The 21,020-nt window shown below is 44.9% G+C and overlaps 1 protein-coding gene across 12 annotated transcripts in view; it reads left to right on the forward strand.

Annotated features, from left to right (window-relative positions):
- The first annotated feature begins 6,896 nt into the window (after positions 1–6,896).
- The window catches only part of phka1a (phosphorylase kinase, alpha 1a (muscle)), a 34,054-nt gene continuing 19,930 nt past the window's right edge, over positions 6,897–21,020 (forward strand). For all 12 annotated transcript variants that reach the window (XR_014799850.1, XM_084923649.1, XM_084923650.1 and 9 more), the window contains exons 1-11: positions 6,897–7,197; positions 12,605–12,763; positions 12,907–12,954; positions 13,451–13,619; positions 15,456–15,538; positions 15,625–15,705; positions 18,294–18,392; positions 18,473–18,619; positions 19,164–19,217; positions 20,680–20,802; positions 20,901–20,996. Coding sequence is in view for 11 of the 12 variants with exons in the window: in XM_084923649.1 (XP_084779775.1) it covers positions 7,120–7,197; positions 12,605–12,763; positions 12,907–12,954; positions 13,451–13,619; positions 15,456–15,538; positions 15,625–15,705; positions 18,294–18,392; positions 18,473–18,619; positions 19,164–19,217; positions 20,680–20,802; positions 20,901–20,996 (1,137 nt within the window). In the remaining variant the exon portion in view is untranslated. The remainder of the gene's footprint in view (positions 7,198–12,604; positions 12,764–12,906; positions 12,955–13,450; positions 13,620–15,455; positions 15,539–15,624; positions 15,706–18,293; positions 18,393–18,472; positions 18,620–19,163; positions 19,218–20,679; positions 20,803–20,900; positions 20,997–21,020) is intronic.

Raw genomic sequence — 21,020 nt, forward strand, 5'->3', positions numbered from 1 at the left:
ATGTGCACGAACCACGACGGGGGATCGTGAAGCCAAAAGTCCGGCAGCTCGAGCGCCACAGCAAACGTAGCTGCAGCCGGAGGCAGAGGGCTGGCGGCTGCTGATGCATCCAGAGCGGAGTCGGTGCCACCATCGGACTGCAGCATGTTTGAGTCAGGGGTCACCAATGTGGAGGTAAACACAGACGACACGAGAGCTCTCGATTAACACTGCTCGTTTATTACTCATCACCACACAACTGAACACTTTCCCTCCAAAACACAGCAACAACACTTCCTGAGAACTGGGTGTGAGTGGAGCCCTCCAGTGGTCCACCACACATGCCCCCCCCCGAACACCCAGTAGGGTCATCCCCTAGTCCAGAACCCTTGCTTTAATTAAACGTCCAGAACGGCTGAACCGGGGAGGTGGAGAGCTGGCGGAGGGGAAACGAGCCTGAGGGCCAGGCTGGCATGGGCAGTCAGGAAAAACTGAAGATAGCTCGGGCCCCGCCAGGTGGGGGACGCTCCCAGAGGAAGAAGCAGGGTTGTCCAATCCAGTGGAAGGCGGGCAGCCACGGCGGGGGGCCTGAGCCGGCACCACCTGGTCATCCAGAAGCACATGTGCTGATTTAAGTCTGTCAATAGAAACAGCCTCCTGCCGACCCCCAAAATCCAAAAGGAAATGCTTCCGGCCCGGTTGAATAACCCTAAAGGGGCCGTCATACAGTGGACGCAGCAGAGGCCTATGAGCGTCATGCCTGACAAAAACAAACTGCGAAGAGTCCAACGACCTCAGAACAAAGGTGTCGGGCACACAATGGTGCACTGGGCCAGGAAGAGAAAACGAGTCTCTTGGGGGACGGAGAGACAGCACAGAGGGAGCGAAGCACGGGGGTGGGCTCTCAGGCAAGAATTCCCCGGGGACCCGGAGGGGCTGACCAAGGACAAGTTCAGCCGGGGAAACCCCAAGGTCTTCTTTAACCGCGCAGCGCAACCCCAGTAAAACCCATGGAAGGCGGTCAACCCAGTTGCCATCTGTGAGAGAAGCACGGAACGCGGCCTTAAGCGACCGGTGGAAACGTTCGCACATCCCGTTGGCCTGCGGGTGGTACGCAGTGGTTCGGTGGACCTTGACCCCCAGGCCGTCAGCCATGGCAGACCAAAGCTCGGAAACGAACTGGGGGCCCCTGTCTGAGGTGATGTCGGCAGGGGGACCGAAACGCGAAACCCACGTTGACAAAAATGCCCTGGCCACTGCTGCTGCTGTAGTGGACGCCAGAGGCACTGCCTCAGGCCAGCGGGTTGTGCGGTCCACTACAGTCAAAAGGTGCGTGAAACCTTGTGACTGTGGCAGAGGACCAACCAGATCCACATGCACATGATCAAAGCGCCTCCCTGGTACGCGGAAGGATTCGAGGGACGCCTGTGTGTGCCTATGGATCTTAGCACGTTGGCATGGGATGCACGCGGCTGCCCAGTCTTTCACCGATTTACGAAGGCCCGGCCAAACGAACCTAGAGCTGACCAGCTTGACCGAGGCCTGGATGAGAGAGGGCGTGTACGGAGTCGAAAACGCAACGATGCCACGAAAGGGGAACTACAGGGCGTGGACGGCTGGTGGAAACATCGCAAAGCAGGCTAGGCCCGCCGTTCCACACAGGTCTGTCCTCCAGTACAAGGCCCGTTTGCGCACCGAAGGGCAAGGACGTTGGCCTGTTGGTCAGCGGCCATAGCCTCAAAGTCTATGCCAACATAAACGGGAGAAACCAGCACGCGGGATAGACAGTCAGCCACGCAGTTGGACTTACCAGCCACGTGCTGAATGTCAGTTGTGAACTCGGAAATGGCTGCCAACTGGCGCTGCTGGCGCCCGCTCCACGGATCAGAGACCTTGGACATCGCGAATGTCAAAGGTTTATGATCGACGTAAGCGGTGAAGCTCCGACCCTCGAGAAAAAAACGAAAATGCCGTGTCGCGAGGTGTAGGGCCAGCAACTCCCTGTCAAAAACGCTATATTTGCGCTCACTGTCCCTAAGCGTGCGACTAAAAAAAGCGAGCGGTTGCCAGACACCGGAGACCCGCTGTTCTAACACTGCGCCCACTGCCACGTCCGACGCGTCGGAGGTCAACGCAATCTCCGCCGACGGAAAGGGTGGGCCAGCAGGGCGGCGTTTGCCAGCGCGGTCTTGGCCCCAGAAAATGCCTGGATGCGTTCAGGGAGCCAATCAATCGGGTCCTTAGCTGTTTTACCCTTCAAGGCAGCATAGAGAGGCTGCAGCAGGTGCGCAGCTCTGGGGAGAAAGCGGTTGTAGAAATTGACCATCCCCAAGAACTCCTGCAGTGCTTTAACGGACGCAGGACGCGGAAAAGCCGAAACGGCCCGGACCTTGTCTGGCAACGGAACCACACCGTCAGCAGAAATGCGGTGGCCCAAGAAATCCAGAACCGGCAAGCCGAACTGGCACTTGGAGGGGTTGACGATCAGGCCGTGTGCCGCCAAGCGCTGGAAAACCTGATGCAGATGGGACGCGTGCTGACTCTCAGAGCAGCTGGCCACCCATATATCGTCAAGGTACACGAAGACAAAAGGCAGCCCGCGCAAAACAGAGTCCATCAACCGCTGAAAAGTCTGGGCGGCGCCTTTCAGGCCGAACGGCATGCTCAAAAATTCAAACAGGCCGAAAGGGGTAATAACGGCAGTTTTGGGGACGTCTTCGGCGCGCACGGGAACCTGGTGATACCCCCGCACCAAGTCAATTTTAGAAAAAATCGAGGTGCCGGCGAGGTGGGCGGAAAAATCCTGGATGTGGGGAATGGGGTAACGGTCGTTCTCCGTGACATTATTCAAACGGCGAAAATCCCCACACGGCCGCCACCGACCGTCAGACTTGGGCACCATGTGTAGCGGAGAAACCCAGGCACTATTCGAGCGCTGCACTATGCCGAGGCGCTCCATTGCGGCAAACTCTTCCCGAGCGACGGAGAGTTTCGCGGGGTCGAGGCAGCGCGCGCGTGCGAACACCGGGGGACCGACCGTCGGAATATAATGTTCAACCCCGTGCTTCGTTGCAGTGTTCGAGAAATTAGGAACAGTCAGTGAAGGGAACTCCATGAGCAAACGCTGAAAAACATTCCCTGAAGTCACTAAATTAGCCCGATTCAGGGGCTCGATGGCGCGAGTGAAACAGGGTATTGAAGAAAAAGACAGTGCATCGATTAAGCGTCTGTTAGCGACGTCGACCAGCAGTCCGTGGGCACAAAGAAAATCGGCGCCCAAAATAGGTACAGAGCTAGCGGCAACAACAAAGGTCCATTGGAAATCCCGACCATGAAAACAAACAGTCACGGACCTTTCCCCGAACGTTGCGATGGGAGAGCCATTAGCCGCAATAAGCTGCGGTCCGCAGGGGGAAGGAGGCTCTTCTGGGAGCCGGAGTCGACCAGGAAACGTCTCCCAGAGCGCGAGTCTTCTATGAAGAGCAGTTTTTCTTTGTTGCCAGCGGTCGCGGCCGCTACAGCGCGCTGGCAGGGTCCATGTCCCAGGGTCGGAAAAGCACAAGGCGGCAGGCAGCGGCGCGCTCCGGCGCCAAAACGCTGATGGTAGAAACAGAGGTCCCGTCCGTGGTGTCGCTGTGCCGCGATCTTTGCCGTCAGCGAAGGATCGGGTACGTCGTGGCAGGTCAGCGGGGAAGTGGAAGGCGCCGCCGGCGAGGCTGGAACTAGGTTGTGATCGTGGAAAGTGCGGGTAGCCAGGAGAATACGATCCGCGTCCTCAGCCAGGGAGCGATAATCCTTCGTGCCCAGAAGCGGAGAGTTGGCGAGGCCGGCTCTCACAGCCGCCGGCAGCTGTCGGAGGAAGATGTGGGCGAAGAGGAATCCCCCGTCGTCCGGTCCGAGAAAGGATAGCATGTGCTCCATCAGTTCGAGAGCCGTACCACCACCCAGGCCTGAGAGGGAGAGGAGCTTCTCGGCTCGCTCTGCGTCGGAGAGGGCATAGCGCCGAAGAAGCAGCTCCTTAAGGGCGGCGTACTTCCCTCGGATGGGTGGGTCCCGGAGGAGAGTCAACGCACGACGGGTGGCTAGCGGGTCGAGAGAAGCCACCACATGGTGATATTTCGTGTCGTCAGCAGAGATGCCACGAAGGGCGAACTGAGCCTACATGTGCACGAACCACGACGGGGGATCGTGAAGCCAAAAGTCCGGCAGCTCGAGCGCCACAGCAAACGTAGCTGCAGCCGGAGGCAGAGGGCTGGCGGCTGCTGATGCATCCAGAGCGGAGTCGGTGCCACCATCGGACTGCAGCATGTTTGAGTCAGGGGTCACCAATGTGGAGGTAAACACAGACGACACGAGAGCTCTCGATTAACACTGCTCGTTTATTACTCATCACCACACAACTGAACACTTTCCCTCCAAAACACAGCAACAACACTTCCTGAGAACTGGGTGTGAGTGGAGCCCGCCAGTGGTCCACCACAACTGTTCCTTTTTTTTCCATTTTAAATCATCCTTTTTATTTGTTTTTGTTTTTTAATGTCCCTGCAAAGCACTTGAATTGTGTTGAATTGTGCTATATAAATAAACTAGCCTTGCCTTGCCTTACAAAACAAACGTTGCATTGTTTTATTATGTAATATTGTTTTACGTTCTGTCCTTGATTTTTTTTTTTTTTGCCTGTCCTGTCCGTAGCAATCAGAATTACTGTCTGAAGGCCAAGATAAATGCCCAACATATTTATATGCCTTTTGCTATACTGGTCCACTTGATTTTCATAGTTTATTTGATCTTTATTATTATTATTATTATTGCTTTTAAGTTATGACAATCAGAACACACAGGACCGGGGGACAAGAAAGGAAAAAGGAAGGACAAGGAGAGAAGAATAGAGGATAAGAGAAACAGAGAGAAAAGACAGTGAAAATCTTTTTGACCATGTGCTGTCCTTGATTAAATAAACTTAACTAATTGTAATATCTTGATATTGTGTACGTATGAGACTTAACTCTGTGAGGTCTGAGTCATGAGCCTATCCCAAAGTTCTGTAGAGAAGAAAAAAGTCAGTGACTGAAAACTCTGAAATATCCTGAGTGATATCTCAGAGTGACGCTGAAAAACTTGTTCATGCATTTATTACTTTTGTATTACTACTTCTTCTTTTTATTACTTCTAGGCTGGACTACTGTAATTCATTATTTTCAGGATGTCGTTTAAACTTCTTGAAAAGCCTTCAGTTAATCCAAAATGCTGCAGCAAGAGTCCTGACAGGAACTAGAAAGAAAGAGCATATTTCTTACATACTGGCATCTCTTCACTGACTCCCTGTTAAATCCAGAATCAAATTTAAAATCCTGCTCCTCATATACAAGGTCTTAAATAATCAGACCTCATCTTATCTTAAAGACCCCATAATACCGTATCACCCCAACAGAGAACTTTGCTCTGTGGTTCTGTGGAACCAGCTTCTAGTTTTGATTCAAGAGACAGACACTGTCTCTACTTTTAAGATTAGCCTTAAAACTTTCCATTTTGATAAAGCACATACTTAGTGCTCCCTTAGTTATGCTACAATACTACAATAATTCAACAAAATACATTTGGTAAGGAAGGCTCTTAAGAAAGCTTTTGTTCCTGCCCAACATTCCCTTTTCAAGGCTCCAAATCAGCAGATAACAGGGTGGTTTCACATAAATTAGCACATCTTCCTGCACACTTTTTAAAATATAAACTGAAACTAGCTCTTATTCACTGTGCACTCCTGCCATCTGCTGGTCACAATTGGGACAAGCTTTCCCACTCGAATCCTGAAGATATTTACAAATAATGACACAGGGCTGCAGGTTATTCCAGCTGTCAGTGGATGAGGAGTAAAGTCCAGTCCACTTCAGTCTATCTCAGAGTCATGACTATTGCACAGGGCAGTATTTACCAAAAACTTCTTTACATTGCCTTTAAGTATAGTAATAACGCAGCATGGCAGTGCACTGTTCCCTCACAGCAAAAAGTTTTAAATCCACCATCAGCCAGATACATAGTTTGCATGTTTTTCCTGTGTCTGCATGGATTCTCTCTGGGTACTCTGGCTTCCTCCCACAGCCCCAGAGTTGGGTTAGGTTAACTGCTAATTCTATAATGCCCATGAGTGTGAATGGCTGTCTGAGTGTCTTTGTTAGCTCTGCAACATCCTGGTGATCTGTCCAGGGTGTACCATACTGGGATAGGTTCTAGCCCCCGCCCCCCATGATGGTGGACTGGGAGAAAATGGGTTAATTATACTGATGTGTAGTTCACGTGTCAGTATTCCCAGAATAAGCAGTTCAGTTAAGGCAGGTGTGTCAAACATATGGCCCAGGTGTCTGAACCGGCCTGGCCCACTTATTTCATTCTGGTCCAGTGTGGAAAATATGAAGGAATCCAAAATTGTTGGACTTTAAACTCTATTTTTCTTAGTTTTACAGCATTTCCTACTAATAAAACCTCCCCTGAGGTCATTCATACTAAACAAAAATAATTAAGTAAGAGAAGAAGTAAGTGACCTGTTTTTTTATTCCCTACTACAGAATTAAAACTTTTTTTAAAATAAAAACCTGTTTTATAATTACAGGACGTTCTTTTCTATAGTTTTACATAATTATTTCTTGCATTTTAAGCCCAAAGAGTCTTGCTGACAGATTTCTTTAATTTACTACAGGAGCATTTATTTATTATGTAAAGACTGATTTTGAAATTGCACTTCTTTTTTTCTAATATTAAGATATCTCCAGGACTAAAAGTGTAGTTAAACTTTTTTTTTTACACTGACAGAGTTTGACATCTTTGATAACATCTTTGGATAACAGTGCAGAGCCCTTTCCCCTTTCTACGCTTTTATTTTGAAGTCTCCACATTTCCGGTGTCTTCCGGGTACTGGTACTTCCGGGAACCAGCTTATCGCAGCCAGCTTTGGGTTCAGGTTACAGCTCCAGGCTGCCGCCGAGCTGTTTTTATGACAGCCGGGCAGAAGCTCCTCCGGTTACCGTAATAGCGGGCTTCTTTTCCGGCTTGTTGGACCCCAGAGAGGGGCAGAGGAAATGACTTTTCCGGGGAGCTTTTAGAGAGTTTTCCTTCTGCCCTCCTGAAGTGAACCGTTGACTTGTCACCATGAGAAGTCGGAGCAACTCGGGCGTTAAATTGGACAACTATGCCCGGATAGTGCAGCAGACTATCCTGCGGCACCAAGTGAGTGTGAAGCGTTGTTGTTTCACAGCTGTTTAGCGACCTTTAGCTTTAATATACACACTTAGGCGGTGTCATGTGTGCAGGCAGTGTTAGCTGGTCCGCTGCGAGATAAACTCAGATGTTTTCATGCATGCAGGAGGTGAGGCAGGGCGATATTTCGCAAGGCTGCAGAGCTCTTTGAATCACACACACTTTCCCTGAAGTGTTTGTGTGTGTGTGTGTGCAGCTGTGAGTGTAATGGAGGTCTTTGATGCACTGGGGAAGTTTTTGCCATTTTATGTCAACGTGTTCTGAAGAGGCCAAAAGTATGCGGACATGTTAAGTTTTACATCCTCTTGTAGGGGCGGTTTCAGAGTGTTTTAAATGGGGTGGCCCACGGGACATTACAGTGTTTGATTAGAAATAAAGACAAACGTTTAAATTTGTATCAATATTATATAAAAACTCTGGGCGTGATAGTCCAGTCTTAAATGCAAAAGAAACTTTAAGTATTTAATGTAAAAGTACCCATGTAAGTGCTTCATTAAGGCAAATGGGGGTAGAGGGGGTCGATTTCATAACTCCTCCAGTATGCATGTCCAAGTATCCTCCTGCAAGGTGCTGAACCCCTAATCAGAGTGAGCGTGTGCATGAATGTTAGACAAGGCCCTTAGATATAGAGAAAAGCACTTGTATGAATGTGTGTGTGATTGAGTCAAAAGTGTTCAGATTGCTCAGTTACAGTAAAGTAGTGCTACACAAGTACCATTTTTTATTCATCAAAAGCTTACCAACAAGTGTTGTGGCGCAACAAATACTTAAAGTACATTCGTGAAGTACTTGAGTGGTCCTAGCCATGCTTTCCATTCAATGGGGGTTGTTAGAGTAATATTTCTCATATGGTGGGTGGCCAGCCATATTTTACAGGGGGTAGTGGCACCCCAGCCATTCTGTGTGAACACCCCTGTAATATGGCTGTTTGAATAACTGCTGCTGCAGTCTCTGATGTAATATTTTATAATTAGGCTGCAGGTGTTGCCCATAATTAATCAGAAGGTCAGAAGGTAACTAATCAGAAGGTCGGTGGTTCGATCCCAGGCTGCCTCCTGGCTGCATGCCAAATATCCTTGGGCAAGATACTAACCCCATGTTTGCCTACTGGTGGTGGTCAGAGGGCCCGGTGGCGCCAGTGTCCGGCAGCCTCGCCTCTGTCAGTGCGCCCCAGGGCGGCTGTGGCTACAGTGTGGCTTGCCATCACCAGTGTGTGAATGTGTGCATGAATGGGTGAATGTCTGAATGTAGTGTAAAGCGCTTTGGGGTCCTTAGGGACTAAGTAAAGCGCTATACAAATGCAGGCCATTTAACATAATTAGAACGAGTCCTGATTACTGACATTAAGAGACTCCTCTATCATCCTGCATAGAGGAAACTAGTATTGTTGGTTTTTGTAGTCATAACTGCTTGAGTGTATTTTCTTTTCCCCTCTCTTCAGTCATTCATTTTTATTTACCTTACTTAATTTGATCAACTTATAAGCAGTACATTAAAAATGGGGAGGGGGGTCAGTGTGTTTTCCCTGTGTCGCATACACTGGGAGAGAGTCGACCTTCAACAGCGGTGTCATATTCACTTTCACTAAAGGTCACCCCGGGCAAGTTCAGACTTGTTGTTTATTAACATGCTTTTAATTTAATGAATGAAGCATGTCTCATTAAGCTGTTTCATGTTCAGTTTGGTCAGTTTATTAGTTTCCTTCACTCATTCAAGCAAAACGATATTCTCATCATATTTCTATTCAGAGGCTTTAAAACAAACAGCCACCTCAAATTAGCCTGTTTCACAAACCTGAATGTGAGAGCCGCTGGTAGTTTGGGCCATTTAAGGCAACCAAATTAATCCTGATGTTAACGGAAAGTAACAAGCCTTTGTCGCCGTGCACAGGAGTCATACAGCCCGATCTGCTTCCATGAATCTGGCTGCACATAAACATGAAATGTGCCTTTGACTTTTGGCTCAGAGAGTCATTTTCCTGTGGCTGCAGCCTGCATTCAGTTAAGAGATGCTCTGAAGCCCAAATATCTCTGCTGGTGTGTGCATGAAAACATCAGCATTCCTCTAAAACAGAAATTTGTGGGCCTCATTTTAGACTCTGTAAAATATTCGACTCTGAGGTGATCAGACATCTCCCACACTTTGTTTCTTTGAGTTATCCAGCTTATTAATTTGCAACTACAGTGCTAGTGTACCTGTCTATGTGCTTTGTGCTATGTGCTCAGATTTGTGTATGCCATCCCTCCACTACAATGATAACTTCAAATCTATGGCCTGGCCACCTCTGATGTTGTACGATACCTCCGGCTCACAGAAAGTGTTGAATTTAGTTCTTTGCACAGCCAAAAACAGCACAAATAATCTCGATACCCCTGACTTTGTGCACTGCAGTGTTGCTATGTCAGTACAGGGAACATGAGCTGCAGCAACAAAGCTCAAATCATATTATTGCTTAAAATATCCCAGCATGCTTCAGGATTAACATTTTCCTTCATCTGGGTAAAGAGTAAAGCAAAGAGCAGGGAGAATAACAGCAGATAAACCCACACATCTACCCTTGTATCGGCTGGTGTGTCTTCGTCCTGTCACAGTTTACATAGAAGCTGCAGAGATTAGCGAGTCCTGTTTACAGAAGAGCACGTTGATAAGATCAGTGACGCTTTGGAGACAAAAACAGAGCAAAGGAATTAAAGATGGTAAAAGAGAGGCTGAAGTTAAAGTAGCAAACACAACAACTCCACCCAGAAAGGACAGAGGACAGTTCACCTTCTTAAAGAGGAAATCACCCTCTAAAAGAGACGAAAACACCTGGAAAAGCTTCTGGTAATAGCACTGTTTTGGATTTTGGAGTTTATAGAGTTTATAAATTGGAGGAAGAGCGTAAGAAGCCTGGGGAGGGGTGATCCTGGACTGTCTCACTGCCGAGTTTGTAGTCCGGTAGACAAATTCAGTGTGAGGTCACTTTTTGAACAAGTCCCAAGTGGCTGCTTAGCCAGCCCGCAGTTGTATACAGTTCACTGCTCAGATGGATCAGTGCACTAAGGACCACAGTTACTCAGTGAGAGCTGAGGCCCTTGCTGCAGCTGCAAGCTGAGAGACTCTGATATATGCGAGTGAAAAAGATCTGCAGCAGTTTGTCCTGTTATAAAAGCAACTAAACACAAGCTGTTCCACACACGAATCACTCGAACCATTCTCACTTTTAGAGCTTGACAACACCTCGCTGTATTTCTGCAACACATTCACAAAACACTTTGAGTGTCATTTCTGTTGGTGATGAAACCTGTGTTGATGCTGAAATCTCTGACAGCCGTACTATGTCTTGTGCATGTGATAAAATGACATTTGGACATTCTTTAGGCAGCAGGTAGCAAGACAGACAGCAGCGATTCACATTTGCTGATCTGAAAAGTGCATTTTGCTGTCAAACAACCTCGCTATAACAGGAAGAAAGAGTTCTCTACTCGTAGAAAAGGACTTTGCAATTATCCGGTTTTATTAGCAAACACCGACCTTAGGGGAAATGAAGAGAAGCATGCACAGTTACAGCTGTGCTGCTCGTGCAGTAAGGGGAAATGCATGCTTAGTCTTCAAAATGCTTCAAATTCCCCTCGTCGTTTACATTGACAAAAATGACTCAACATTTTCTATAATGGTCTTTTTTTTTCAGAATGGAGGGAGTGTGTAATTGGTTCAGTTTGTCTGTCAGTCTGTTTGTTATCAGTTTAGCATCCACAGTTTTCAATCCATCTTTTTTTAAATTTTGTGTGACGGCAGATGTCGATAACAACTCGAGCTGCTTTAATTTTATTCAAAATCAGATCAAGGCCACACCAAATGGCCTTGATCAAAAACAAACCAAAAACTTTGTTACCCACAAGTTTTTATAGATTGTCTTCAGACTGCACAACAATATCCTTCAACAAGGTCCTTCAAGTCCTGAGTGTCCACTAAAATAAAAATAAAAGCGTTCTAACATCTCACCTGCTTGTTTTTTATTAAGGTATGTACATGTACACTATTTTTATTAATAGAGATTTCACTACTGAGGTTAAACATGATATATAAGTCACTTAGATCACTTCTAAATGTTAATGATTGGTTTATTTCAGTGTTTTATTTGTTCCTGAGTAAACCGGTTTGGCTGTGATTAAAGTTAAGCTTCATAACATATTACTCACAGTTAAATTAAGAGGGGACGGCAGTAAAAACTCCGGACCTGTGACATCATCAAGTACGCTGGTGTTCCAATTGTACAAATCGCGAGCACGGACTCGTGTACTTGAGAATTGAGAAAGGGCCCAGGACATGTTGAGGAGGTCATTTAGCCATTGAATCAGCTGTGTTGGACCAAGGACACATCTGAAACCTGCCCTCACCGAGGCCTGGAGTTGGAGACCCCTGCCCTACAACATCACAATGACGCTGTAATGAGCTGACGTCAGCATGTTGTCATAAAAACATTATAAAACATCAAAGTTGTAGTATAAGCTGTGCTGTCTGCTGTTGTTGTGTCTGTATTTCTGTGCATTTTCTCATTGGATGCACTATTTAAAACCAACGTTTTGGCTGATGGTTCACACCAGTATGAAGGGAAAACAAAGAACCTCTTTCAGTCCTTCCCTGAGCTGTTGATGAATGAGTACCAATGTACAGATGTTAGTGTACCTGTGAGTCCTGCTAAAATGATGAGCTCTCCATCTGTTTCACTATAGCTCAGTACATCCACAAGGACAGAAGTGGCTCTTTTCAGCACTTCTGCTTTTACCACTTAACTTGTGTCAGCTGTGGATCATCTGCCTCCATCTTGCAACTCCAGCCATCCTGTTCTGTCACACCAACACTCTGCATATCCTCCTCCATTGCAACCATTAACCTCCTATGAGTTCTTCCTCTATTCCTCAACAAGCTCCATCGTCAACATCCTTTGTCCAATATATCCTCCATCTCTCATCATGTCCAAACCATCTCAGCCTCACCTCTCCAACCTTGTCTCCAGACTGCTCAACCTGAGCTGTCCCTCTGATTTTAGTCATTCCCAATGAAACAGGTGGGGGGAGAAAGATTTAAAAAAAAAAAAAAAAAAAAAAGTACAATAAATTGGTTGCACAAGTGTACACACTCAGCTAAGAGTTTATCAGCATAGCAATCTTGACTTTGCAATATTTGCCCCGTCTTTCTTGCCAAAGCGCTCCGAATCTGTCCGATTGTGTTGGCAGCCCTTTGCAGGTTACAAAGGGCTGCACAGAAAACACGTTTTATCCACTGCATATCCAATAATCTTGACTTCTCTCGCAAAGTTTACCTCTACATTGCCTACAGTGCCTATCAAAGGTTACAGTGCCTGTGACCTTTGACCTCTGCCTGTGTCCCATAGGATCCGGTCACAGGCCTTCTCCCGGCAAGCCCAGATCAGCCTGACGCTTGGGTCCGTGACAATGTTTACAGCATCGTGTCCGTGTGGGCGCTCAGTCTGGCCTACAGGAAGAACGCCGACCGGGACGAAGACAAAGCGAAGGCCTACGAGCTGGAGCAGGTAGGTGTGCGCCTGTGGGTGGAGAGCGTTGAGGTCAAGAGGTTGTGTTTTTATTCTCTGACTTGGCTGGTTGGGTTGTTGATTTAAAGATATGCAGGCTGAGGTGTAAATGTTGTCATTTAAGCGTCTCTCTGTGTTTCTAGAGTGTGGTGAAGCTAATGAGAGGCGTCCTGCAGTGCATAATGAGGCAGGTAGGATATCTCCATTCTGTTTGTCTTTTAACTTCTCTGTTAGATACACGTCACTTCCCCTCGCTCTCTCTTTAAAAAAAATAAAAATTCTCTAACCCTGTCAGCTGTTTCCCTACCAGCTTCTCGTTGCTGTCATTGTGATGTTTGTTACTTTTATTAAACTTGAACGTGCCGTGGATTATTATTATGATTTTACTTTAACTGCGCTCGCTGTGAGTCTGAGAGCGGGGACGGCTGACTCTTAAGTGTGACTGTGAACGACAGCATTGTTTCATCTTCTCAGTCGTTTCCACAGTTTATATATAAATGTGAACATTATTGTTGTCATTTTAAATAACATTGATTCCATATTTATAACCTCTGCATTCACTTGTGCAGTTCTGTGATTACATTTGTTGGATATTTTAATCATTATTAACGTTTAGGAATCATTGCACATTCTTTGGACCTGCTCTTTTCACACGCTTTAAAAGAAAAATCTCTCCACTCTGCTCAGCTGGATAAGGTGGAGAAGTTTAAATACAGCCGGAGTACCTCAGACTCGCTCCACGCCAAGTACAACACCAAGACCTGCGCGACGGTGGTCGGGGACGATCAGTGGGGTCACCTGCAGGTCGACGCCACCTCGCTTTTCCTGCTGTTCCTCGCTCAGATGACTGCGTCTGGTAGGAGGGAACCTATAACATCCCCTGTAAAACAGATGAAACTAAACTAAAAAGCATTATAGGAAAACCAGAACCAGTGTTAATAGATGTTGTCGTTACCTTGAGTCTGTCTGCATCAGACTTTCTGTTGCTGAAGAATCATTAATATTTTTTGCCCCATTTTGTGTTGATTTAGCTGAAGGAGTTGTTAAGTGAATTTTAAACCATGTTGGTCAGACTTAGGCCTCAGTTGCACAGGTCTAGATAGCCGTTAATGCCGTACAGGGAAAAATCCCTGACTGGCTGTAGGTTTCTGCCGGTCACTAGGTGAAATTGGTCATAGAGAGAGCCCTGCACCTAAAACGTTGTCATGATTGCTTTGATCAAGTCGAGTAGCGTTTTATTGTCACCCCAACAATATGCACTCAAGTATACAGTGGGACGAGATATCAGATCAAAGGTGCAAACTGTAAAAATAAAAACGAAAAAATTCAAATATACATATATACAACTATACAGAAATAAGATAAAGTAGCAGATTGTCCTGATTGCCAGCAGTTTGCACGGAAAGGCCTCTTGCCAGCCTGTCGCAAAATGTACACATTTTCTTAGCAACCAGTGGTTGCTGGGGCTGACTGAGGCTACGTCCACACTCGCCCGGATAGATCTGAAAATGGCGTTTTCGTCTGAAAATGCTCCGCGTCCTCACTAATGTTTTCAGTCGTTTTCACAGAGTTGTGCATCCACATTGAAACGGACAAAAATGCTTATGTTCCAGTACTGTGCATGTGTGAAACGCAAGACGATTCAACCTGCCTCATTTCTGTCTGCCGTTTTACTTTCCAGCTGTTTGAAACGTTGCGGCGAGTTTTTAAATGGACTAACAATGAGGTGGAGTTGTTGCTGCGAGTAACACAAAAGTACAAAGTTGCAAAAGCAAGTGAGAATTAAAGAATTTGAAGAAAAGCTATCTGGAGCATGTACAGACTGATATTAATCTTTAATAGGGCTGTCAAAATTGAGAGCAAACAAAACAACTGCTCCGCTATCTTAATTTAATTGGTCACATGACTGGATCACATGACTAAAATGTGTCCTTATTTTCAAAAAGTCTCAGTTTTCGCTGTCCACACTGCGCCGCGAAAGCACCGTTTTCAAATGTATGCGTTTTTGAGAGCGTTTTCAAAACGCTGCGTTTTCCTTGATCCAAAATGCTGTCTCAGTGTGGATGGGAGGCTAAAATGGAGAGAAAACGATGTGTTTTCAAATGAAAACACATTAGTGTGGACGTAGCCTGAGACCTTCAGAAGGTGGCCGAACATCAGACCTGGAGTAAGTCTTATCACATCTAGATGTGAACTTGGGCGGATGTAAGGTTTTGAGATGCGTTCTTTCTTTTGGGTGGGGAGTTAAATTTAAAACGTCTTACATCAATCAGTGTATTTGTTTCTATTCTTTTTGGGTTGTATTTCTTTGAAAAGATCAAAATGGGGGAAGAAAGGGAAGCACAACAGGTAACAAGTAACTAAACTCAGTGAAAATATAAACACTATACAATTTAAAGGGAAAAAACAACTTTTTCATGCTCCCCTTTTCACAAGGGGAAGCCAAAACTAGAACAATTTCAACATATATGCTGTCAGTGTTATTTTCTGTGTGTGGTATCATTTTGTCTGCCAGAATCTAGAAAAATAATTTCCCATAGACCAAAGAGACCTCTTTAGCTGTGATGTTTTGTCAGAGAACCCCTGAAACTCTGAGTCTACCATTGTGTGTGTGATTTGCATCCAAACAAAATGATTGTGATGATTTTTTAAATTAAGGTTCCTGTCTTCATTGTTTACGTCTGTGTCCCAGGTCTTCATATCATCTACACCCAGGACGAAGTGGACGTAGTTCAGAATCTCATGTTCTACATTGAGGCGGCTTACAAAGTGGCTGTAAGTCAACTTTATTCTTTTCCAGCTCCACAGAAAATGACTGCTTCTTGTTTTGTTCATTCTGTCTTGTTTCTATTTTCCCTCAGGATTATGGGATGTGGGAAAGAGGAGACAAAACCAACCAGGGCATCACCGAGCTGAACGCCAGCTCTATCGGCATGGCCAAGGTTGGCACAGACACACAAACATGCAATAAATGCAGACATCTACGACACTTTAACAAGCTCGGGGGGACAAAATAAGTGAGAGCAGAGCTTCCCAACGCACAGGGGGAGCAGGTGCTCCAGTAAAAATGTCTGGCACTGTCAAAGGTGCACAGCGGCCTTTACGCTGACCTTTAGAAGACCCTGACTCCACAGAGCTAAGTCTGGATCACATTCTGTACTGAAAGTATCTTCTCAGCAGCAGCATGTCAGTAAATGTTCAGATAAACTGTGAAGTCAAATCTGTTCCAGAACAAGGATGACAGTCTTGCCTTTTTTTTTTTTTTTTAATTCCTACATGTTTTAATTTTATTGAATTCTCTGCAGCACATTTGACCTCAGTCGGTAAAAATCTGCAGTGAGAGTGAAACTTTAAGGTTACTGGTAAACATTACTGTGTTGAGTTTTTTCATGCAGCAGCAGCCGGGCATGTTCTCTGTGCGTCCGGCTCTGTCCTCACTTGGCATTAAAAGAGGGGTATCATGTTCTCTGTGGTCTTCCAAGAATGGCTTCTCACTCAGAAATAACATAATACTCAGCGCACACACACACACACACACACACACACACACACACACGTTTAATTTAAGACTTTGAAAACAAGCACCACTACAGGACCTTCTCTGCTCTGTTAATTATGTAAAGTTAATCTTATTTATAACAGCAGATCTGAGCTGAGCAGCTTTAACATGATTTGCTCCTTAATGCATTGAACCACAAGGTTTAAAATTAGAGATGGCACGATACCACTTTTTTATGTCCGATACTGATATCATAAATTTGGATATCTGCCGATACCGATATGAGTAAACAAAATAAAGTATTTCTTTGTGCCCCCCTCTCCCTGTTAATGCCCTACCTGGCCCCCGGGCATAATTTTGCTAGATCCGCCCCTGCACAGTTACCAGCTGTCAGCTACATAAAAAAGGATCCTGGTGTTATTTGTCTCTCAGAAACAGTTCATAACTTCCCTTCAACTCATCCATGTCACCTAAAAGGTAAACCTGTTTCTCCATCACCTGTTCAGCTCTGATGATTCAGTAAGGACATCTCCTGGTTTCATCTTCATGTTTCCCTCTCACCAGATATCCAAACCGACATCATGACCAGCAGCTTTTACAGCTGTGGCTCCAGCAAACATCAGCTGATACTAGAAAGTAATATTAAATAAATTCTAACAACAGCTGATCAAGCTTAAACGTGCTGGTTTCCTCTTTCTGGCTCAAAGTGGGCGATAAACAAGAGAGACGGGACTTGTGTCAGAAAAGCCGATCAGCTGATCATTGATCAGTTTCATGATTGAAGTAGCAACAGGAGAGGGAGGGGAGAGAATGAGAGAAGAAGAGGCAGCTGTGCAGCAAAGACAGAAGAAGTCCCAGCTTTGGGTTTTTTTTGTTTGTTTTTTCATTCTAGCTGAATTACGGGACAAATCGCTTCCTTTTCACTGCAATATGGAACTCCGATGGCCAGTCCAGCTGTGGCTCCATATATCAGTTGTTAAGCTTAACGTGGAAATACTATGCAAACATTTAGCGATGAATTTACACACTTGCTTTACTTCTCTGGGATAGTTTTCTCCGAGATTAAATGCCGCGGTTTGGAAGCACGTAGCGAGGTCTCGCAGACAACAGCCGCTGTATCACGTGACACATACCGCTCCGATGCGCTCAGCTGGGTTACGCCAAGTAGCGCGTTTTGTGAGGTGATTTTGTGATACTTCGGGTCGGATTACATTTTTTATTTCTTTCCGATATCCGATCCAGCAATTTCGGTCCGATACGTAATATCGGATCGGTCCATCTCTAGTTTAAATTGACCCATAATTTTAAAAATGTAAATAAGTGCCTCACATTTCCAGTGCAAATCAGCTGCTGTTTACCAAAGTGAGTGTAGTCCAGAGTGTATTTATCCACCTTTATCCACAAACTGTGTTTTAATCCTCTATTTTTCCTAGTGAATGTGCAGTAGCAAAGCCTCTGTAGCTTTTTATTTGCACTGTTCTCATTTCTTCGAGCTAAAACGTAATATTTGATGGCTTCACACAGCCGCACATCACAGACTAACCTCGTATTGTGGGTCCCAAATGCTCTTTTGTCTGATGTTTTTGCAATTTAACCCTTATCCTCCATCATCTCTGTGCTAATTAGTTTGTATTACCCTAACAATAGCTCTGTAGCTACAGTCACCTGGTAGCAGATGGAGCCCGACTTCACTGAACATCCAGACGTTGCTGGTATTTAGTATTTAGTCTTTATTTACAACCAGAGTTTTAGATTTTTTAGAAATACTTCAGTCATATCATGGTATAACTTATTTACATGTTATCTGGATTGTTAACCAAACTCCAGATTTGGTTTCTGAAGCTTTATTGTAGCGCCTGATAAACAGCAGAAATAACTGTAAGCCTCTAAACTGTCAGCGGTGCCTTGTTGTTTGTTTTTGGGAAGTAAAAGAGTGTTTGAAATGGTGAATGTAGTCAGTCTTGAGTAGTGGACAGTTGCCCTCTTTTCATTGACTGTTATTAATGAGTGTGTTTGCTTTGTGTCCTTCAGGCAGCTCTGGAGGCGCTGGATGAACTCAACCTGTTTGGAGCAAAGGGAGGACCGGGCTCTTTGGTCCACGCTCTGGCTGATGACATACAGCAGTGCCAGGTACGTGCACACAGTTAAATATCAGGATAGGAAGCTCATCGGCTTCCTTTGATTTTAATATATGTCTGTATTCCCATCAGTCCATCCTGACGTCCATGTTACCCAGAGCATCCATCTCTAAAGAAGTGGATGCCGGAGTTCTGGCCATCATCTCGTACCCCGCTTTTGCAGTTGAGGACATAAGTATAGTCAACGCGACCAAGGAGGAGATCATCTCCAAACTGCAGGTGCAGACAAGTTCACAGAGGCAGGGTCAACGTGGCAGAAGTTTAGGGCTCAAGTTGTAATTTTCGGTACATCAAGGACAATTTATTTTCTAAACTTTGGCTGATTTGTGCGAGAACATTGATTTAATGTAAGTTTCCCAAAAGAAGAAAACAGCAACAAGAAAGCAGGAAAACGTTCATATGGCTGGATGTGTTGTTTGATTTTCTGTGGACTGATTCATTCAAACAGTCTGCCACATTTAAAGAAGACACTTTAAAAAAAATGTATCTATTGGACTTTTTTTGATTATGCGTGATTTCTCAGAGTCACTGAATCAGCTGGTTGTTTTAGCAGTAAATGAAAGTTTGGATCATAAGCCAGGACACAGAGGAAGGTTAGACTGGGCAAAAAGTAGTTTTTCCTGTGACAAATCAAATCCAACCAGCTTAAAAGAAACAACTTGTAGCTAAAATTTAGCTTGTTTTATGAGAATATGCCTCGTGTATTTATACTGCGGCATGTTTGAGGTGACCTTTTTCTTGCTGATTTCCTCTCTCTGTTCAGGGTCGATACGGTTGCTGCAGGTTTCTCAGAGATGGACACAGAACCCCCAAAGAGGTAAACAACCTGTAAAGGTCAATGCTCCCTCTAATTCGTCCTGTCGGATAATCTATTTATATCTATTTGTTTGGATTAGAAGAAGAAAAAACATTCGACTGAATCTATGTAGCATTTTTTTCTGTTTTGTCTCCTGCAGTCAGTAAATGCACAGCTGTCTGATCTGTTTGTTGCTTTTTTAATGTGGTCAAACTTTGTGGCTTAAACTCTGTTCACTGTTATGAAGCTTGGTGGCACGTCTGAGGCGAACACCAGGCTTGTGCTGCTTTGTTGTTACATATGGGATTGTGAAAAGAGCATGTTTGGTTAAAGGAGTGTGTCAAATGTCTGCAGCTTTACAGTTTATCTTGTAGCACTGAATCATCTGTAAATGTTACTCTTTAATATCTGTCAGGGTCATTTTTCCTCAGATTTGGTTGGGAATCTGAGGAAAAAAATCCAAACCAAAGATGTAAGTTATGGAAAAACTCAAACATTTGTGACAGGACAAAGTGAAATTCCTTGCATGGGTATAGATTTCAGGGGGATACAGGGGAACAGACATGGATTTGTCAGGGAAGTAGAGACAGGGAAGCACTGGCATCATACATTTATGATCCCAAGACACTCTTACTTTATACAATTTTCCGTATTAATCTTCTTAATCTTACTTAGGGCTGTTTGATATAACGATATATATATCGGTTGACGATATAAAAACGTCTATCGTTTCATTTTACGCTATCGTTTGTTTCGTGGTGTCGCAAAATAAACTGTTTACGGCAATATTTTTTCATTATTTTGATGGTCACTGTAGTGGCTATATTAATTTCTTAAAGTTCTCTCTTTCTCTTATATTTAATATAACCACACTACGGAAGGACAAGCGCCTGTTTTTATGCGTTGTCGTTAACAACAAGCAAAACCACAACGTGTCTGCTTGTTTATTTTCCACATAAACCTTTCACAATAAAGCTCAAGATCCTGTTGAGACTTTTCAAAATAAACTAAATCACATGAAAGAGTATGCAGAGTATTTACGGATGAAAAGCAAAAAAAGAGCCGCCAAGTGCTAAAAAATAAACCTTAGACTCAAACGTTAGAACAGGCTTTTCCCCGCAGCACGCAGCTGGAAACACTTCACGCAAGTCGAGCTGCCCGAGATTCACAGAATTTACAGAAAATGTTAAATTTTTGTGATTTATATCGATATCGGGATATGAGATTTTGGTCATATCGCACAGCTCTAATCTTACTTATATGTATGTTTGTTGTGCATGATCATAAAAGTACACACACATGGTTACAACCTGCAAACAGTTCCTGAGAGAAGTGGACATATTTAGGATCTCTGTTTAAGTATCGGGTTCATGTTGAGAGACGCTGATTTTTGAGACAGTTTGACTCTGACAGAGGAAAGAAGTCAGATCTGGATCTGATTTTGCAAGTACTGCAGCTGAAGGTTTGTACTGTCTCCGTAAAGGATCCAAACAGACTCTATTACGAGTCCGCAGAGCTGAAGCTGTTTGAGAACATCGAGTGCGAGTGGCCTCTGTTCTGGACCTACCTCATACTGGATGGCATCTTTATCAACAGCCCCGAACAGGTAATTTAAATCTCAGAGACTCTGCCTGTGTGTGTGCATCAGTGTTTGACAGTATTTACCTCCTTTATTAACAAAGGAAGTGTTTTGATGTGATCCAGGTGCAGGAGTACCAGGAGGCTCTGGAGGGAATCCTTATCAAACAGAAGGACGGGGTACGACTGCTGCCGGAGCTCTACAGCGTCCCCGCAGACAAGGTCAGACATCTTGATGATTTAGAA

Source organism: Perissodus microlepis, chromosome 3 (assembly GCF_051167445.1).
Source record: "Perissodus microlepis isolate ML-2025 ecotype Zambia chromosome 3, ASM5116744v1, whole genome shotgun sequence".
In the NCBI taxonomy this organism is placed as follows: Eukaryota; Metazoa; Chordata; class Actinopteri; order Cichliformes; family Cichlidae; genus Perissodus; species Perissodus microlepis.